The 21,464-nt window shown below is 42.9% G+C and overlaps 2 protein-coding genes across 2 annotated transcripts; one reads left to right on the top strand and one right to left on the bottom strand.

Moving 5' to 3' along the window:
- Positions 1-856: 856 nt before the first annotated feature.
- On the bottom strand, positions 857-15,120 carry LOC138981923 (cartilage matrix protein-like). Its single transcript, XM_070355098.1, has 10 exons — positions 14,557-15,120; positions 9,927-9,948; positions 9,232-9,539; positions 7,557-7,824; positions 6,998-7,069; positions 5,717-5,962; positions 3,969-4,280; positions 3,246-3,284; positions 2,376-2,590; positions 857-2,041 (listed from the first exon to the last, which is right to left on the bottom strand). The coding sequence occupies exons 1-10, from the start codon at positions 14,599-14,601 to the stop codon at positions 1,688-1,690; spliced, it is 1,881 nt and encodes a 626-aa protein (XP_070211199.1). The 5' UTR covers positions 14,602-15,120; the 3' UTR covers positions 857-1,687.
- LOC138950852 (piggyBac transposable element-derived protein 3-like) lies at positions 15,082-20,635 on the top strand. The gene is made up of 2 exons (XM_070322591.1): positions 15,082-15,094; positions 20,142-20,635. Exons 1-2 carry the CDS (start codon positions 15,082-15,084, stop codon positions 20,633-20,635), a joined length of 507 nt encoding a protein of 168 aa, XP_070178692.1.
- Positions 20,636-21,464: the final 829 nt, after the last annotated feature.

The following is a 21,464-nucleotide window of genomic DNA, read 5'->3' as shown; positions in this document are numbered from 1 at the left end:
AGTAGCTGTCGAACTCACAGAATGAAACTGAACGCAATGCCGGCCATTTTTTCAGCAAGACCGTATACTCGTAGCATCGTCAGTCCACCGCTCATGGCAAAGGCAGTGAAATTGACAAGAAGAGCGGGGTAGTAGTTGCGCTAAGAAGGATAGCACGCTTTTCTGTACCTCTCTTTGTTTTAACTTTCTGAGCGTGCTTTTAATCCAAACATATCATATCTATATGTTTTTTGGAATCAGGAACCGACAAGGAATAAGATGAAAGTGTTTTTAAATTGATTTCGACAATTTAATTTTGATAATAATTTTTATATATTTAATTTTCAGAGCTTGTTTTTAATCCGAATATAACATATTTATATGTTTTTGGAATCAGCAAATGATGGAGAATAAGATAAACGTAAATTTGGATCGTTTTATAAATTTTTATTTTTTTTTACAATTTTCCGATTTTTAATGACCAAAGTCATTAATTAATTTTTAAGCCACCAAGCTGAAATGCAATACCGAAGTCCGGGCTTCGTCGAAGATTGCTTGACCAAAATTTCAACCAATTTGGTTGAAAAATGAGGGCGTGACAGTGCCGCCTCAACTTTCACGAAAAGCCGGATATGACGTCATCAAAGACATTTATCAAAAAAAAGAAAAAAAACGTTCGGGGATTTCATACCCAGGAACTCTCATGTCAAATTTCATAAAGATCGGTCCAGTAGTTTAGTCTGAATCGCTCTACACACACACACACACACACACACACAGACACACACACACACACACACACACACGCACATACACCACGACCCTCGTTTCGATTCCCCCTCGATGTTAAAATATTTAGTCAAAATTTGACTAAATATAATGAAACATGTGAAATATTGCATAAATTACGAGCGTTATGGACAGGAATTCGCAAGAAAATACATTAATACTTTAGCACCAGTTCGACTTCTGCCTGGTTTCGAATAATACAGGTTAAAGACACCCCTCGTCCCGTGTAAAGTATCACATAGCAACCACACGTCTGTACAGGCGTGTGTCTGTGCCAAGGACAGCCTCCCAACTGGACAAATACTGAAGATCAACAGGATAATCAATTATATCAAAAGAGGGATTTTTGTTTATTTGCCACGTTAACTTACTTTATAACTGACAATCAATCAATCAATCAATATGAGGCTTATATCGCGCGTATTCCGTGGGTACAGTTCTAAGCGCAGGGATTTTTATTTTTTTTTTATTTTTTTTTTAACTGACAATCAAGTCAATCTGCCAGATAAGTTCAGCAATGCATTTCTTGTTTTTTTTTGTGTATGTATGTGTCTTAGTGGAAGTATGTCCTTGACCGACGTAAAAGCCAGGGTAGATCTGTGGTCATTTATACGGGAAAGAAGATGCCTATCATCAGAGATGGCTTCACATGCGATGACTAGCAAACAGTCTCACAATCTTTCATAGCACCATTCGGATGAACTTTTTCAATGAAAAACTGCAACGGCAGTCTTTACCACACAAACTGAAACGTCATGATCTTAGCTTATGGGTCTTTTGGTCGGGTAGGGAATTCACGTTGAATCTCAAGATCATTGAACAGATTGCACACAGTTTGGTCCGACAGGGCTCGTGAGGCATCACTGGTCCCGCAGTACGTACATTGCAAGTTCGAAACCAAAGTCCGGTGACTTTTCATTCATTCCTGCGGATTGTTGATGTCGCAAAACTTCTCAAACAAGTCTTCATCAGAGTCCCTCAAGTGCTCGTTTGTCTCAATTTCTAAAGGCGGGACACTCGCTTGTGTGCGCAACATTTCAATGTTTTCCTTCGCTGTGTCCACGGCTACCACAACGAGTTTGACTCCTTGAAAGTTAAGACGTTTCATTTCCGTTTCCACGGCAACGGGATCGGCCATTTTAGCTCCCACAAAAAGCACCATGACCTTGCGTGCCCTTGACCTCGTCTCGTCGTCGGCGGCCAGGAAACCGTGGAGACGAACTTTCCTCAGCAGATGGTGCAGACCGTGGTGATGTGATTTTTGGAGAAGATTCTGCAAGAGAGACAAGTTAAGATAAAATGGCATTCTTTGATTCGGTCAGTTGCAGAAAAAACTCTGAAGAATAGCCCTGACATACATTTAGAAGTAATAGGAAATTTGAACTAAGTCTTTTAAGGAGAAGTGCGTTTCTTTTTATCGAGCAAGCGCAAACACACACACACACACACACACACACACACACACACACACACACACACACACACACACACACACACATATATATATATATATATATATATATATACACACGCACACATACACTCACACGCACAGAGACAGTGACAGAGACAGAGATAGATAGACAGACAAGGGAGACGAATCTCACCAGTAAAACGTCAGCCTTTGCTCCTGTTCTGAGGTCTATGTTGTCTCCCTTGAAACAGTTCCCACGAACCAAACCGAACCGGACCAAATCCGGGTCGGAATCCATTTTCTCCACCAGCTTTCGGATTGTGTCGGATATGACGTCACTCTCTAATTTGCTGACGGAGGCAGAGTCGTACACAAAGATAACATCGGTTGGTTTAGTTATTCGGCAATCTGTGGAAGGTAAAAAGTAACAATAATAAGAAAGAAAGAAAGAAAAGAAAAACACACCAAAAGTAAAATGTAATAGAATAATTCAAAATCACAATATTGCGGTTAACAGTCATGCGTCACGTTATATTTGCCACAGGCAAATCAAAACCTCATTAGTTAAAACGATACAGCTCACCGTCTTAGATCTGGCCTGAGATCATTAAGCCACTTTGACGCATACTTAAAACTCGACAGCCTCGGTTCTCTCTGTGCAACTTGTGTTTTCTGCGTGATAAGCTACTAAATGAACACTAGGTACATCTGCGATATTAATTCATGAAGAAAGTCTAACCCTGCACAAGAATCAACAAGGAAGTTGGTTTTTGGTGCCGACGTGGGGGGATGGTGTCATCCCATCCCCACTCCCCCTACCCACCCCCCCACCCCTCCTACCCCCCCCCCCCTCGGCCCGAACACAACACACACACAAATAGCAGTAGCGAAATAAAACAGGAAATATTAAAGAAAAAAGAAAAAAAAGGCCTTGGCAGACCTTAGATAGCGAGCCGACCTGTATTCATGAGAAGCAAAGGCAAGAGCTTTAATTTCCTTTGTAACGACACTACAAACGCAGTTCATCTCCCACCACATTAATTATAGTGGGAGCTTTGCTTACCAGAAAGTGCTTGGTCGCCTTGATAGTCTGGAACTGGCACTGAAAAGACAATCAATCAAGAATGTAAAATAAAACCAAAAGAATGGTAAGTTTATAGAACATTTAACTGACGACACAAAACATTCACTGGAACCTCGACATATCGATCTATAAAGTGGACGAACCAGATGCACATCAGACAAAATGATAACGCTGGAAAGAGGAACACTTGTCTTCGGTTGTGAACTTTGCCCCTTCCAAGATAATAATGTAAACAAACAAAACATTTTTTGTATCAAGAATGAAACAAATCTAGGCTGCAGTGCAAACCCCATCCACAGCCTTTATAAGTCAAAAAGGTCCTCCTGGTTGATTGGCAAAAGGTTATTTTTCTAACAAAATTATTGGGCTCGAAAAAGCCTTGAATGTAGAATCTTTGATTTATTGTTTATAAACAATTATTTGTTTACCATCAGAAAAATTTTATTTTTCACTTTACTTACAACTTTGAATGCACGTTGATGTCGTCAAAATAAGATAACTGACTACTGACTACGTCTATAACTATATAAGTTATTATGAGAAACTAAACCTGGACAGCTGACCCAATGGACTGACTGACTGACTAACCGACGGACTGAATGGCTGGCTAAACTACTGACATGTTAACGTTCAAGTCTGTTCCCTTCACATTTTTGTCGATGTCTAACGTTGATGTTGTGTCTATCATTGACTGCAGCTTACCATCGCAGGCCTTGATGGCGAGAAGTTCTTGAATGTTCTTTAGGCCCCCGAAGTCATCCACGTAGAACATGAAGTTTTCGTCTGGATCACTGGCAATTTCCATCAGTTCATCCACATCAGTCTGTGAGCCAATCCCCACCGCGAACACATAGATCCCTTGGTCACGTGCTTTCTGCGCTTCCTGAAGCGTATGTGTCGTGTTCGCTGATTGGCCGTCGGTCAAGATGATGATCACGTGGGCAACGTTTTGTCGTGCTTTGGAGAAACCCTGTGTCCTGACGTAGTGTATTGCTTTTCCTGTCTGGGTGCTTCCTGTGTCGTAAAAAAGATACTTTAATTTAAAATGATTGTTCTTCCTTTAGAAGGCGAGCATGTATTGCCTTTTTTTCTAAGGGATATTGGCAACTGCGATATAAATCCAGGTATCTTCAAAATCAACACGGAGAGAAAAACGAAAAACCAACTGATCTCCTGGGCAGCCGTACCAGCTTTAGCTGTTAGTTCTTTCAGGGGATGCGGCACAAGCATTCTCATCGCACTGAAGGGCATTTCAATGGAAGGCTATAATAAGCTTTGTCTCTAGTTTGATTAAGAAGTCCTGTTTTCCGACGAAATATGAACAGAACTTAGACCGCGACAAAATGCGACATAACATTTTGAAATCCATGCAGCTGAAATAACATTAAGCACACGCTCGTTTAAATACAATGTGTTTTCCCTATTGTTCTTGAAGACGACACTACGATTTCTGTACAAAATATAAAGGCAATCTCCATCCCAAAATAGAACTAAACAATCAAAGTATATATCCTTAAGCCACAGTCATTCCCGTGTTACCGGTTTAGCTGACCATCTCAGATCTGACCAGACTCTTACATGAGATAATGCCATCCCTCCACTTGGACACATACCAACAAGTGTGCAGTGAGATTTTCCTTTGAATGTTTGTTTGTTTGTTTGTTTGCTTAACGCCCAGCCGACCACGAATTAGGGCCATATCAGGGCGGTGCTGCTTTGACATATAACGTGCGCCACACACAAGACAGAAGTCGCAGCACAGGCTTCGTGTCTCACCCAGTCACATTATTCTGACACCGGACCAACCAGTCCTAGCACTAACCCCATAATGCCAGACGTCAGGCGGAGCAGCCACTAGATTGCCAATTTGAAAATATTAGGTATGACCCGGCCGGGGTTCGAACCCACGACCTCCCGGTCATGGGGCGGACGCCTTACAACTAGGCCAACCGTGCCGGTCCCTTTGACTCTAATGATTTTTAAAAGCAACTGACTGGTGTCGAGCGGCAACATTAATTCAACACAAATTCAAACTATGCGCAGGAAATTAATATGTAAAGCGCTTAGAGAACGTCAAGCGCTATAAAAATCTCCCATATCAATAAATAAATAAAAGTAGTCATGATGTTGACTGTTTTGGTGTAGCTACAGTGGATAGGTTGTTATGTCTCGTGTAAAAGTCTAGTTATGGAAAGGAGTGTTCTTTTTGTCTTCTTTTTTCTTCATGGGCTGAAACTCCCACGGTTTCTACGCTAGTTTGAACCCGCCATTTAGGCAGCCAGACGCCGCTTTTAAGGGAGAATGTCCTTTTGAAAATCAACCACAAAGGCTGTCCTTACTTGAGGCCCAAAGTCTTTTTCACGGAAATTTCAGTGCCAAAGCTTCCTACAGCTAGCTTCGTGAAGTAGACTTCCCAAAGTCGACTTCGCCCAGTGAATTTGAGGATTTACCTGTCAAATAAGGAGACCTCTGCAGCGCTTTCTTGACGCTGTGCACGTTCTGGTCGTCTGTGAAGGACACGATGTTGTGCACGTCGTCACTGTACGAGCCAACGCCGACTCTGGTGCGGTCTGGGCCAAGGTCGAACACGTTCAGCAGCTGGGAGACAAAAGTGACCTGTGACTCGAACTGGGGTCGCCAGATACTGCTGGAGCTGTCCAGAAGGAAGTACACGTCGGCCGGTTTGCCTCCACACCCTGTGCAAGAAAGGACACTCCGTCAGAAATAAGGTGCGGTGCGGTGAGGTGAGGTGAGGCGAGGTGAGGTGAGGTGCGGTGAAGTGAGGTGAGGTGAAGTGAGGTGAGGTACGGTAAGGTGAGGTGAGGTGAGGTGAGGTGAGGTGAGGTGAGGTGAGGTGAAGAGGTGAGGTGAAGAGGTGAGGTGAGGTGAGTTGAGGTGAGGTGAGGTGAGTTGAGTTGAGTTGAGGTGAGGTGAGTTGAGTTGAGGTGAGGTGAGGTGAGGTGAGGTGAGGTGAAGAGGTGAGGTGAGTTGAGGTGAGGTGAGGTGAGGTGAGGTGAGGTGAGGTGAGGTTAGTTGAGGTGAGATGAGGTGAACGGACGAACGAAGAAACGAAGGAACGAACGAAGGAACAAAGGAACGAAGGAATTAAGGAACGAACCAACGAACGAACGAACGAACGAACGCACTTTATTTTAAAAGGACGAAGGTGCGGCGAGGCGAGGCCTGATCAGGTTAAGTAAGGTATGGTACGGTAAGTACATGTCGGCCACTCTGCCTCAACACCTTTTAAAATAAATGGAATGTAGCCAGAAATGATAGAAAAAGGAAAGAAAGTAAAAGCTGTGTTAATCGAGTCATAGATACTCGGCTCGCTCTTAATGTAGCGCAACAAGCATTGAACCATGTTGGCTGTAATACGAGTATATAACATTAGCTGCCAGTACCTCATGTGGCCTCATCATTCATAGCCGGACCCCTCAGCCCAGACATACAAGCTAATTATGTATGTGTGTGTGTGTGTGTGTGTGTGTGTGTGTGTGTGTGTGTGTGGGTGTGTGTGTGTGTGTGTGTGAGTGTGTGTGAGTGTGTGTATGTGTGTGTGTGTGTGTGTGTGTGTGTGTGTGTGTGTGTGTGTGTGTGTGTGTGTGTGTATGTCTGTATGTCTGTGTGTCTGTGTGTATGTGTATGTGTGTGTGTGTGTCTGTCTGCCTGTGTGTCTACATGTGTGAGTTTGTGTATGTGTTTTTAGTGAATAACGCTATGTGACGTACGTTTTCTTGCAGCGTCCTTGTGTTTTTCTTCTTCTTCCGTGTCATCTGGGGTAGGATCTGTTGCGTTTGCTTCTGTCAAAAAAACAAGAGAAAATAAATTGCAAAATGATTTCAATCTCATCTTGGTACGGAACAAACACGCAGAACAGATTCAGGGATCAAACAAAAAACTGCGTTACATGCAACAATTAATCATAAAGCTCATAGCATGTTAAGAGTTAACAGGAAGGACTGCTCTTACTGGCCCAGCTGTAGATATATTCAAATATTGCTATTCTGATACACACGTGAGGGAAGTCGGGGGTTGTGATTGGATTGGCTCACACAGCCCTATTTCGATCATCGGACCTTAGTTCGCAGGAAGTTGCTGAATACCCTTTTCATATTTGCAACAACAAAGACGCATGTCCTTGACTCGTCGGCATTATACTTGTCTCGTCTAAATATCGGACCCTATTGCTGCGCTGAAAACACAATAGATGTTTAACGTACCAGGGAGGCAAGATAGGACAAACATTGACTACAATCAACAACTAACTGAAAACTAAAAGCAACTCACTGTGACACGCTTTGCTGGCCAGAGCCTTCTCGATGTGCTTCAAGGCTCCGTAATTCTCCACGCGGAACACGTGACTTGCATCCGGGTAGCTGGCAATGGCCCGCAACTCTGTCTCATCCACGCCCTCCCCCACTCCAATGGCGAACATTTCGATGCCCTTGCTCCGTGCAATAGACGCCTGCAGGCTTGTCTCGTTGGGCCTGTATGATAAGCCGTCGGTGATGAGAATGGCGATGTGAGCTGCCCAGGGCCTGCTACCTTTCGCGGGCTGATAGAAAGATAAGATAACATAACATAAGATATTTTTATTTTATTTACGAGGGTAATGATATAAGCAATACATGCTTCTTTTTATATTTAGTCAAGTTTTGACTAAATATTTTAACATCGAGGGGGAATCGAAACGAGGGTCGTGGTGTATGTGCGTGTGTGTGTGTGTCTGTGTGTGTGTGTGTGTGTGTGTGTAGAGCGATTCAGACTAAACTACTGGACCGATCTTTATGAAATTTGACATGAGAGTTCCTGGGTATGAAATCCCCGAACGTTTTTTTCATTTTTTTGATAAATGTCTTTGATGACGTCATATCCGGCTTTTCGTGAAAGTTGAGGCGGCACTGTCCCGCCCTCATTTTTCAACCAAATTGGTTGAAATTTTGGTCAAGTAATCTTCGACAAAGCCCGGGGTTCGGTATTGCATTTCAGCTTGGTGGCTTAAAAATTAATTAATGACTTTGGTCATTAAAAATCCGAAAATTTTATAAAAAATAAAAAATTTATAAAACGATCCAAATTTACGTTTATCTTATTCTCCATCATTTGCTGATTCCAAAAACATATAAATATGTTATATTCGGATTAAAAACAAGTTCTGAAAATTAAATATATAAAAATTATTATCAAAATTAAATTGTCCAAATCAATTTAAAAACACTTTCATCTTATTCCTTGTCGGTTCCTGATTCCAAAAACATATAGATATGATATGTTTGGATTAAAAACACGCTCAGAAAGTTAAAACAAAGAGAGGTACAGAAAAGCGTGCTATCCTTCTTAGCGCAACTACTACCCCGCTCTTCTTGTCAATTTCACTGCCTTTGCCATGAGCGGTGGACTGACGATGCTACGAGTATACGGTCTTGCTGAAAAATGGCAGCTACTTGACTAAATATTGTATTTTCGCCTTACGCGACTTGTTTTTTTGTACAATCAACCTTCGCCCATGAGGGAACAAGAACAATAGAAACATCCAACAATCTGAGTGTAACAACTAACTCATTATATTGTCATAAAAGGTAAAAGGGTCAAAACGATGACAAGGACATACTTTTGGGATGTTGATCTTCTTCAGGTATTATACATGAATCGATTTTGTTGAACTATTGTCAGTTGAACAGGATGTGTAAAATGACATGAGCTTTTCAGAACCTCCTTCATTTTACCGTGATAGACCTACATATAAATAGTTTCAAACACGGAGACTGTCATGTAAACTGAAAAAAGGAAACAACCTTGGTCCCACTTAGCCAAATCGGTTGTAGGAACGTCAAAAACACCAACATAAAGCAACCAACAGTGAACAAGGTCTGGGATGTGGTAGGCATTTGACCTTTCAAAATATATTTATAAACTTTGATCCGTTTATGAGGGGTTGTGCAATATCAATGTCTACCCTCACCGTAAACATCTGTGTGTGGGCAAAACGAATAGCATCACCAGTCCTCGTTCCGCCCGCCATGTACTGAAGCTGACCAATGGCACGCTGCAGGTCATGCTTTTTCATATGCTCGTTCAGGGCCACGTCCAATCGCACGTTAGTGCTGAAGGTCGCGACCCCGACCCTGATGTTGTTTGAACCAATGGTGAAAGAGTTGACCATATTTTTTAGAAAGGACAGCTGCGTTTGAAACTGATATTGCCAGATACTGTAAGAGGAGTCCAGAAGGAAGACGACATCCGCCACCTTTTCGCTGCATTTCTTGTTACCTGAGTGAGTACAGGAAAACAATAACAAGATTATCACTGTCCAATGTGGGGAATTAAATATATAGAGGCTTAATCGTTATCAGATCATCACGGTATTATTTATCCTGAAGAAGAGTCTGGAAATGAATCACTAGACATTTATTTTTTGCAATCAGTTCAACGGCGATTACATGATGATCTTGTGTTTAACATTTGCATTAACCACTTTTTTTCAAACAGGGCAAGAAGTGAATAGGCATAAGAAAGAGACGTACTAACCGACAGGAAATAATGTACAAATGTTTGTGCGTGTAGAGGTACCCTTGACTATCAATGGATTGTATCAGTGTGATTAAAAGTGGTTGATCGATGGCTTCGAAACTAACTCATGTGAAATGGTGTACATACCTTGTGCGCCTCGTTGGAAAACCTGAAATCAGAAACAAACGATTGTCAAAAAATACCCAAAACACACCACTTTCAGAGAGAAAGAGGGCGTTAGAGGGAGGGAGAGAGAGAGAGAGAGAGAGAGAGAGAGAGAGAGAGAGGGAGAGAGAGACAGAGAGACAGAGACAGACAGAGACAGACCGAGACAGAGGGAGAGACAGAGAGAGAGAAACAGAGACAGACAGATAGAGAGAGGGCCAGAGAGAGAGAGACAGAGAGAGACAGAGAGAGACAGAGAGAGATAAAGAATGGGGGGGGGGGGGGGGAGAGGGGGAGGGATGGAGTGAGAGGGGGAGGGAAGGAGAAAGAGAGTTAGAAAGAGAGAGACAGACAGAGAGAGAGACAGATAGAGAGAGAGAGTGAGAGTGAGAGACAGACAGAGAGAGAGAGAGAAAGGGAGAGAGAGAGAGAGAGAGGGAGAGAGAGAGAGAGAGGGGGAGACAGAGAGAGAGGGAGAGAGAGAGAGGGCAAAAGAAGAAGGTTGGTGGTGAGGGTTAGTGGTGGTAGGAGCAGCAATTCTGGTAAAAGTCTGTACACAAAGCCACAATGACAAGGATATATTATAATTATATAGGCGTCACGTTGGAGCTGTCACAACGTGTTTCCCCCTCTCCACACCTACAGTTGATAGATACCCATCAACGAAAACAATACCGAAACAACACGGACACATTCACACTGTGGGCCAGCAATACAGAAACACCCAAGTAACATCATCCTGGTACAAAAAGAACATCAGAGAAGGCATAGCGCAGAAAACAGAGGGAGCAAAACATAATTATACGAAAGCCCTTCCCATTGCCGACAATTGAGTCCGTGTCGTTGAGACAAGTGCATGGAAAATATCTACGAGTCTTTATCAAGCTTGGTATCTAAGAAACATGAAACTCGCACGCGCCTAGTTCCTTTTGTCATGGGAAGAAAAACGCACTTCGTGATCCGGGAAAAAATAAAGATGTAACTCTTCTCTTATAAAAAAAAAATATATATATATACAGGAGACTGTTGTAGTAAAAGAATAACACCAAAAGCTTGGTCTGTCGCTTTTAAGCTGCGATGCTGGTGCAACATACAGCAAAAAAGGACCTTGTATCAGACTGATCTGAAACTTCATGAACAACACGCCAGACTTGAACTTTGAGCTTCTCCTGTGAAGTCTTATCTAAGTGAGCGTTTTGCTCTTTCCAAAGTGAGCGTTTTGCTCTTTCCAAAGTGAGCGTTTTCCCATTTCCAAAGTGAGCGTTTTGCTCTTTCCAAAGTGAGCGTTTTGCTCTTTCCAAAGTGAGCGTTTTCCCATTTCCAAAGTGAGCGTTTTGCTCTTTCCAAAGTGAGCGTTTTCCCATTTCCAAAGTGAGCGTTTTCCCATTACCAAAGTGAGCGTTTTGCTCTTTCCAAAGTGAGCGTTTTGCTCTTTCCAAAGTGAAAATGTTTCATGTATGTCTTTTTCCCCCTTCTTCTTGATAGGCTTGGGATGCAGTTCACCAAAAGAAGAAAATAATACGACGACTTTCCGCGATAGCTAAAATCTGTCAAACTTAGCCATCAAAAGCTGGCTATAGCTCTAGATCTAGAATATAGCATAATATATATAAGAGTTAGATATTTCGTGCGTCCGTCAGCGTCGATCAGTTTGTGTGTGTGCGCTTTTTTCTTCTTTTTTGGTGCATAAGCGTACTTGCATGCCTATGTACACGTGTATACGCAATACTCATTTTGGCACGCATATCGCGCTATATAGTGTAATTGCATATCATGCGTGCATGCCTGCGATCAGGTGCATTCGTGTAGGCCAAACACAATGGATATCTATACTGCACAGACGTATAAATCTCTACCAGAGAGGGCGAAAACACAAACTACCTGACCTCACCCTCTTGTTCAGGCTGCTCTGTCAGACACTGACAAGCTAGTGGGTCTGACATTTGGCTGTGATCAGAATGCTTCACCCTGCCCTTTCCACGCTGCTGTGTGGGCCACAAGCACCAAAAACTACATGCATAGGCCTACAAGCTTCTGTTAACAACGAGCTTTACCGTCAAAAAGCGTTGATGCTTTAAATAGCGCAATCAAAAGCAGCTATGGTTTACACATGACCAGCTTTACACTTGACTTACACCACCTTATATTCCAATAGTATTTTACTTTACCGGGGATCCCGTTGACCGAAAATTAATGATATTTTATCTGTAAAATAAATGTAGATGCTGCAATATGAAATAATTATATCGGTTGGTATTTGATGACATCTGACATTGTGCTGGAATTTTTCCTCAGGCATGACAGGTAATTGCTGTGTGTTTTAGACTTGGTTTGGTTAGCTGGCGTACACGACAGAGTGATTGCTGTGTGTTTTAGACTTGGTTTGGTTAGCTGGCGTGCACGACAGAGTGATTGCTGTGTGTTTTAGACTTGGTTTGGTTAGCTGGCGTGCACGACAGAGTGATTGCTGTGTGTTTTAGACTTGGTTTGGTTAGCTGGCGTACACGACAGAGTGATTGCTTTCTGCGAGATTTTTGTTTGTTTGTTTGTTTGCTTAACGCCCAGCCGACCACGAAGGGCCATATCAGGGCGGTGCTGCTTTGACACGTGCGCCACACACAAGACAGAAGTCGCAGCACTGTGACAGGCTTCATGTCTCACCCAGTCACCGTCTATTCTGACACCGGACCAACCAGTCCTAGCACTAACCCCATAATGCCAGACGCCAGGCGGAGCAGCCGGCCACTAGATTGGCTTTCTGCGAGAGCCACGAGTCGTTCTTGTTGAGACAATGGTGTGAAGAATAGCTAGCTAGTTCGCTGATTAAAAGATCATAGTAATGTGAAGTTTGACCAGCTTATCGCTAAGAAGCTTTACAAGCTTCATAATGTATTTCCATTTAGATGTTGAATAGCCCGCCATGAAAAGTATGATAAAATATGCCAAAAATAAAAAATAACGATTTTTTTAAACATGTTGTTGTCGTTGTTGTTGTTGTTGTTGTTGTTGTTGTTGTTGTTGTTGTTGTTGTTGTTTCTTATCTAAACCACAACTGTGTTCCTTCTGTATTGCCTGCATGTACTGTGTTTTTGCCTGCATGTCTGCCTCTTTGCGTGTGTACTCCTCAAATTTAAATTGACTGAGAATAAAGTAACAAATAGCAAGTTGAAATCATTATTGGGTATTTTCTGTTGATTTCAGTTCCTGTCCTGCGCTTTTTTGTGGTTGTTGCACGCTTTGCCACTCTCAACATCCACACGCAGTCTTGTTTATGACTGTTCTGCATGCTGACTGCTGTGCTGGTTAGGTTGTTAATAAGGGGCAAATTATACCTGCGCAGAGTCAGCGGCGCTGCATGCTGCGATAGGGATTATGACGAGTACTTGGCCTGTTTTCTTTTTACGCAACGTGTAGCGGGCTGGGAAAAAAAGAATTACCTCAATAATCTGCAGTGCGTCGTCTGTGCCGCTGACTCTGCGCAGGTATAATTTGCCCCTAATGAAGTTTGTGTTTGTTTAGGACCGTGTTAGTGCCACAAGGACAATTAAATCAAACTTAACACAGCAAGGCAGAGGCGAAGAACTAATGCCAAACGAACGTAGGAGAAAAAAGACAAAAACGAGAAAAGGCCATGTTAATGCTTGAAGAGGAGATAGCAAGATGAGATATATAAGTATCAGTGAGACAGCAACTAAACAACTAAACAGGACTAGAAAGACATGCACACAAAATGCACAAACACGGACACCAAGCGAAACTAAAGTGTGGAGAAATTGACATGGCGGAATCCTTGGCTCTAACAGCCCTTGTATCTCTGCATTGTTGTTTTGTGTCTGTGTTTATGGTTTTTAATTGTTTTTACTTATCGTCTGTTTGTCCGTCTGTTTGTCTGTCTGTCTGTGTATATGTCTGTCTGTCTCTATCTATCTGCTTGTCTTTATGTCTGCTTGTCTAACTGCCGTGTAGTGATATGCACACCAACATGCACAACCTCTCTGTCTGTCTGTCTGTCTGTCTGTCTGTATGCCTGTATGTCTCTGTCTGTCTGTCTGTCTGTCTGTCTGTCTCTGTCTGTCTGTCTGTCTGTCTGTCTGTCTGTCTGTCTGTCTGTCTGTCTGTCTGTCTGTGTCTGTCTGTCTGTCTGTCTGTCTGTGTCTGTCTGTCTGTCTGTCTGTCTCTGTCTGTCTGTCTGTCTGTCTTTGTCTCTGTCTCTGTCTGTGTCTCTGTCTGTCTCTGTCTGTCTGTCTGTCTGTATGTCTCTGTCTCTCTGTCTCTGTCTCTGTATGTCTCTGTCTGTATGTCTGTCTGTTTGTATGTCTGTCTACCTGTCTACCTGTCTGTCTACCTGTATGTCTGTCTGTCTCTGTCTCTCTCTGTCTCTGTCTCTGTCTCTGTCTCTCTCTCTTTCTTCCTCTCTCTCTCTCTCGAGCTCTCTCTCTCTCTCCATCTAAGTATTTGATTGGACGAAGCCTATCATTATGGCGAGGAAATCGATGGCAGAAAAAGAACCACGTACGATGCTAACCACTAAAAATCAAACGTAATTAAAAAAAAAAAGAAGCAACCTACAATTGAATTGAAGCAATCAAGAAGTTGAAAAAAAAATACTCACCAACACAAGAAACGTAGCAACAGCAACATCAAACAGTCTTGTCATGATCCGTGATTGCGAGGAAACCAGTATACACGTCGTGACTCTAGTAGGGTTACACTAACCACACTGAAATTCTACACTGATGCAAATTTGCAAAACAAACCTGACTAAAAACAAGTTTTGTCAAAATGACGCAAGAATCCAACACAAAACGTGACTAGAGACACAATTTTGTTTAAAATCAATTTTCTTAAAGTCAATACAGCTTCAACGGCTCGGTCGGGCCGTGAGCAGAGCACTGTTGAAGGGATTTTGACTCACAAATTCACAGAGATGCTGGCCGCTATAAATCGATCAGTTTGGTTTAGTCTGACACTGTAGTTCGCTCAGTTCTGGTCAAGACTGATGCGTCACAGTCAAATGAAAACCCAGGTTACACTCACACACAGTCGCCCCAGTCACTGCGTCTGACAAACTCTAACAAGATGATTGAAAAATCTTGGCGCCGGTTCCCCAGACAGCGGGGTTTTATAGATTTGCGGGATGAGTAACGCCTGTGAGTGAGTGTACATGTATCATTATTACATCCTCCAGGGGGGTATTACTGTTCCCCTTGTTCCCTCCCGTTTTTCCGTCTGCCTCCGTCGGTGTTCTTGTTTTGACCTCCGTCTTTTCGCCGGAGAAAAGCGCCCGGAGAATGGCTCTATTGTGTGTCGTCGCGTGCTTCTCTCCTATCTGGATGCCATCCAAAACTCGCATATATTTTTTCATTGAAGCTTTCCCGCCAAGCTTCATTCATGAAACGGGGCGTAGTAAGTGCTTCCATATATGGCAGAAACGTAGGCGAGGTCCTGACCAATGGGAGACCCGTGGGAGCATTTTCGTCCAATCAGAAGCGCGGAAGAGGGCGGAGTTGGGGGTCATAGCCGACGCAAGTACACCTTGTTTATTTACATAACAAAAACGCCATGACAGAATTGAGGTCAACATGCTGAGTAGATACGAGGTAAGTTGTTCCTCCCCTGCAAACTGACACGTTTTGCTGCTGACAAGTACCTGCGCGGTTTGTCACGTTTTGTGAAGTGCCCACTACCGTTTTAGTTATATTTGTGAATCAAAATAGAGAAAAGAAAGAAAGGGAAAACAACGACAGAAGGGCAGACAGACAGACAGACAGACACGATAGACAGAACGACCAAGAAAAATAATGATACTGAAAAAAAAATGAAAAAAAAAGAAGTCAAAAAAGAAAGAAAGATAGAAAGACTAGAAAGAAAGAAAAGAATGAGAACAGCAGAGGAAAACAACCCAGTAGTTGGTTGGTGAAGTCGTGTTTGGTTGCTCGATTTGGTGCCCACATTTAGTTTAACGGTAGCTTTCTTTTGTCTGGAACAATAAAACCCAACCAAGAAAACCAACCGAGGGACCACACGTAGCAACATGAACACATATATGTAAGGAAAACAGTCTAAACCATTTTTACAACCTAACTAATACATTTAGTAGGTTGATCCAGTTAACCCCAAATGATTAGAAAGCTATGCGTTACACTCTGACTGACTCAAACGCTCAGTGACACCCGAAGGACTTTACTCACTGGGGGACCTAATTAACGTTTAGGCCAAACAACAAAAAGGAATGTTTTTGATTCCCCTATTTTTCCTATCAACCCTATAACTCTAAAACATAAAAAATAAAACAAGTCGCGTAAGGCGAAAATACAATATTTAGTCAAGTAGCTGTCGAACTCACAGAATGAAACGCAATGCCATTTTACTCGTAGCATCGTCAGGCCACCGCTCATGGCAAAGGCAGTGAAATTGACAAGAAGAGCGGGGTAGTAGTTGCGCTAAGAAGGATAGCACGCTTTTCTGTACCTCTCTTTGTTTTAACTTTCTGAGCGTGTTTTTAATCCAAACATATCATATCTATATGTTTTTGGAATCAGGAACCGACAAGGAATAAGATGAAAGTGTTTTTAAATTGATTTGGACAATTTAATTTTGATAATAATTTTTATATATTTAATTTTCAGAGCTTGTTTTTAATCTGAATATAACATATTTATATGTTTTTGGAATCAGCAAATGATGGAGAATAAGATAAACGTAAATTTGGATCGTTTTATAATTTTTTATTTTTTTTTACAATTTTCAGATTTTTAATGACCAAAGTCATTAATTAATTTTTAAGCCACCAAGCTGAAATGCAATACCGAACCCCGGGCTTCGTCGAAGATTACTTGACCAAAATTTCAACCAATTTGGTTGAAAAATGAGAGCGTGACAGTGCCGCCTCAACTTTCACGAAAAGCCGGATATGACGTCATCAAAGACATTTATCAAAAAAATGAAAAAAACGTATGGGGATATCAATCCCAGGAACTCTCATGTCAAATTTCATAAAGATCGGTCCAGTAGTTTGGGCTGAATCGCTCTACACGCACGCACGCACACACACACACACACATACACCACGACCCTCGTTTCGATTCCCCCTCGATGTTAAAATATTTAGTCAAAACTTGACTAAATATAAAAAGGGAACAATCGAATTTGCCGAGTTTACAAGGATAGTTATTCTTCCACTACACCCAGGGTACACAGATCGCACGATTTCCCTGCCAATACAAAGCCACACGCGCCCACCGAATCTTAATTTATTTGGCCTTGCCATCGGAATCAAACAATTTATGTATATTGTGTTTTGTTTGCCTGAGACATCTAGGCCTACGCTCTTACTAAACTTAAGTATTCACCAACGATTACCTTTCTCACTTCATCACGAATAAATAAGCTTCAGTACAGTAAACTCTCAGCAACAGGCAATGAAATTCCATGCCCCTCGGATGAATACTCTGCACTAAATGATCGGGGCTTCAAAGGTATTGTCCAGAAAATAATTACCGACGCATCAGACAAGTTTATGGTAGATTTTTTTTTAGCGATATCAGCACAATTTGAAACCGACGACTAGGCGCCTTTTTGAAAAGGAGAACAACGCCACATTGAAACGCTGCCCATTATCCCGGCTTCTCCTTGAAGGCTTTTCCCATTATCCTCAGTTTTAAAAGCCTTTAAAGCTATACAATATGGCCACAGCCATGCATTTGTATAGCATGCTGCAATGAGGAAAGGCAGCTAGCGTATCGTTTGATATTATCACCTCTATAAAGATCTACAAAGAGAGAGGAAAGGAGTCATTGAATCCCGACACAATAGGCGGCATACTCATTTGAGGTGTGTATTTGGCTTTGTCGTGGTAGTTGCCTTCATAAAAGGCGGTAAAGTGACTGTTTGCTAGGGCCACATTATTCATACAATTTATGTGAGATCTTGAAAAGAAGGCGCCTCAGTGGCTGCTGATATGCTATGGACATCTACCCGTTTTAGGAACGCGCTACTGTACCTGTTTGCTACCGAAATTTAGCGACTTGTATCTGCTGCATCAAGTTATCAACCTGTAATAAATATAGTTTTGAATTTGTATCTGACTTTCATAAACGCGGACGTATCTGAGTTTGACTAAATCTTGGACTTTGTTGTGTATCTTCATGAAAGCGGACATTAGTGCCTGTCGAGTCGGTGTTGGGCAAAGGAGGCTGTTCAAAGCCGATGCAGATGTAGCTGCACACGGCAAAAGAATTGATCCAAAAGGCACCGGTTGCTAGCGCAAAAGCACGCCGGGCAACTGCAGCGGTGAACGAACACAGTGACGCACTCTGAGGCACACCGACACACTTTAACACCTATTGTGTGTGTGTGTTTGTGTGTGTGTGTGTGTGTGTGTGTGTGTGTGTGGGTGGGTGTGTGTTTGTGTGTGTGTGTGTGTGTGTGTGTGTGTGTGTGTATGTGTGACAGTGTCAGAGTGCGTGTGCGACAGTGTGTGTGTGTGTGTGTGTGTGTGTTGTTGAAGTGTGTGTGTGTGTGTGTGTGTGTGTGTGTGTGTGTGTGTTGTTGTTGTTGAAATATCCTCCTGGAATATTTCGGGAAAAAATCCACTTTTTTCTCTACCCATGATCACAATGTGTTATAAGTACATCGGGGCCTTTTGGGCCCCTGGAGTTTTGAACCCTCTAAAACTCCGCTGAGGGGGTCCATGGACTCTTTAAAAATTCAAAGGTGAGGCGTCCTTGGGGAGCTCTGTTTGGGTGTGAACGCGTAAATGTTGGACTTGTTTTGTTTGAGCCCCATGAAAGCGGGCGTCCGTCTGAGTCTGAAACCTGTCTAGACGTTGCACGCAAATCGGAAGTTCGACATGGAATTAAATCAAGCATATCTTCGGATCGGGAAGAAGATACTTCCCTTATTTCCATAACAGGAAAATGTCTCTGCTGGTCATACACCGGCCCCACGTTGTGAACATTACTGACACTCCACAAACAAAAATCAGTTCCAAGACCCCATTCGCATGGACATCGGAACACAAGTTTGAAAGACAACAACTCCACCATTTCTTGCTCTTGGAGGCACCTTTGGAAAGTGTCGGTGGTGCAGTCAGGTTCTCTATTTTGCTAATGACTAGGCTATTTGAAGTCGATGTTGTTTGCCAATTAAAATCGTTTTAATTTTTTTTTCAGACGCACATGGAATCTTGATTTAAGAAAATCCTATACTAATGCACGCTCGTATCTAATACGTGCGGAATATATACTTAGCGCCACTTTACGAGACATATATTGTTTTTTAACAGAAAAAAACAAGTCGTGTAAGGCAAAATTAGTACATTTAGTCAAGCTGTGGAGCTCACAGAATGAAACTGAACGCACTGCATTTTTTCACCAAGACCGCATACTCGTAGTTTCGTCAGTCCACCGCTCGTGGCAAAGGCAGTGAAATCGACAAGCCAGAATTGTGCGGTAATGGTCGCGCTGTGCTGCATAGCACGCTTTTCTGTACCTCTCTTCGTTTTAACGTTCTGAGCGTGTTTTTAACCCATATCCTACCATGCACGCTTCACACGTGCATTAAAAAAGTTGAAGAATTTAGTGGCAATGAAAGCGAGATTACTTTTGATTTTGATGTGCCGCGATTGCTGATAGAGTTGTCTACCTTTTCAACACCCCTTCCCGCTTCCTGCTTGCAAAACTCACACGTGGAAACATCTTTTCTGCAGCAGACTCGAAAAAATGACTTCGAAATCTTCACGTCAATCTCAGTAAGTGCCATTTATTTACAAAAGCAGTTATTTTGCTAATGCTTGCACTTTTATTTGCATGGACATCTATGGAAAAACATGTTAGATTCGATTTGTGTGTAGGATGAAAGTTCCATGGAACTTTTGATCGAAGTAAAAGGTAACGTCTCTGCACGTTTCAAGCGTGCATGGTAGTGAAAGGCCCCTATATTTAGTGCTGGGCCACGTACGCTTCACGCGTGCATGGTAGCGAGAGACCCCTGGATGTTGTGTACTTACATACTCTATAAACATGCACATAGTAAAATGCTTTTGACTTTCAAATAAACATGCAGTGGCGGCTCCAGTGGTGCGGCGTAGGGGGCACTATTTCTTGTTCTTTTGATGATAATATTGTGTTCTTTTGATGCTATGTTCGTATTGTGTTCTTTTGACGCTATGTTCGTGTCTCTGCTCTCCCCTTGCAGACAACAACACACTGGACCCAAACGACAAGGTCAGCAAAGTCAGGGCATTCCTCTCGATGATCAACGAGAGGTGTCTGTTGTATTTCCCTGAGCAGCAACATCTCTCAATCGATGAGAGCATGGTCCCCTATTTCGGACACCACTCGACAAAACAATTCATCCGAGGGAAGCCAATTAGATTTGGTTTCAAACTGTGGACCCTCGCTGACCCGCTTGGGTACGTTGTTCAATTCGAACCGTACACTAGGGCTGGCGGTGGTCAACCATACGGTCGTCTTGGTCTCGGGGGAACGGTGGTCAAAGATCTGATTTCGGAGCTTCCACAACGCCCTTATCACCTGACGTTTGACAACTTCTTCACATCTCTTCCACTGCTGAGTGATCTTGCGGCTAACAGCATAGGGGCGACAGGAACAATCAGGAAGAACCGCATAGAACACCTGCCCAATGAGAGATGCCACCCGGTTCGCCAAAGAAGACCGTGGTACCCTTGACTTCCGTCATGACCGACGCAGCAACGTACTGGTTGTGGAATGGAACGACAACAATGTAGTGACCGCGGCGAGCAACTGCGATCGTGTGATGCCGCTTGCGTGAGTTCGGCGCTGGTCAAGAGCACAACGTCAGTTTGTTCAGATACAGCAGCCAGATCTGATCAGAGTGTACAACGCAACCATGGGTGGAGTTGACAGGGCAGATCAAAATATCAATGCCTATCGCATCTCTTTGCGCACCAAAAAGTGGTGGTGGCCATATTTTGCACATGTGCTGGAACTCGTGATGCAGAATGCGTGGCTGTTGTTCCGGAGAACAGATGCACACACCGCCGAGCCTCTCGACTTGCTTGCCTTCCGGCGACGCATTGTGCAAGTCTACCTGATGCGGCATGGAGCCATTGCCAAGCCACGGCGTGCTGCTCGACTTGCTCTGCCTGCCGTCCACAGAGTGCCAGACGAAGTCAGGTTTGATGGCGTCGCCGTCGGTCATTTCGCTGGTCCATCGCAGACAACAAAGCGGTGCGCACTGTGCAAGAAGAACACCAAGAAACTCTGCCTGAAATGCACAGTTGGACTTCACAATCAGTGCTTCAATGCGTTTCACGGCATCCACTGAGATGACGCTCTGCTCAACTTGCCATGTCTACAGAGCTCAAAGTTGAAACTTATGAGTTTGAGGAACTATTTGTGAACTGTAGGTCTTGTCATCACTACTTTGTGTTTGTTCGTATCATTTGTTTGTGAAGTTTTGGAGATAAAAAAAAAACACGTACCAGGCCTCTTGATACCATGCACTCTCTGAGCGTGCATCATGAGAACACTTATA

The sequence above is a fragment of the Littorina saxatilis genome, linkage group LG1, assembly GCF_037325665.1.
Source record: "Littorina saxatilis isolate snail1 linkage group LG1, US_GU_Lsax_2.0, whole genome shotgun sequence".
Taxonomy (NCBI): domain Eukaryota; kingdom Metazoa; phylum Mollusca; class Gastropoda; order Littorinimorpha; family Littorinidae; genus Littorina; species Littorina saxatilis.
Note: the sequence above shows the minus strand (reverse complement) of the source record. Positions and strands in the feature narration are given on the sequence as shown.

Bases quoted from the DNA above. Each gene is read 5' to 3' on its own strand.
- LOC138981923 (XM_070355098.1), bottom strand. From the start codon at position 14,601: ATGACAAGACTGTTTGATGTTGCTGTTGCTACGTTTCTTGTGTTG. The intron at 7,070-7,556 runs GTGAGTTGCTTT...TTTTTTTGACAG, and splicing joins GGCCAGCAAAGCGTGTCACA to AAGCAAACGCAACAGATCCT. The intron at 5,963-6,997 runs GTACGTCACATA...TTTCTTGCACAG, and splicing joins CAAGGACGCTGCAAGAAAAC to GGTGTGGAGGCAAACCGGCC.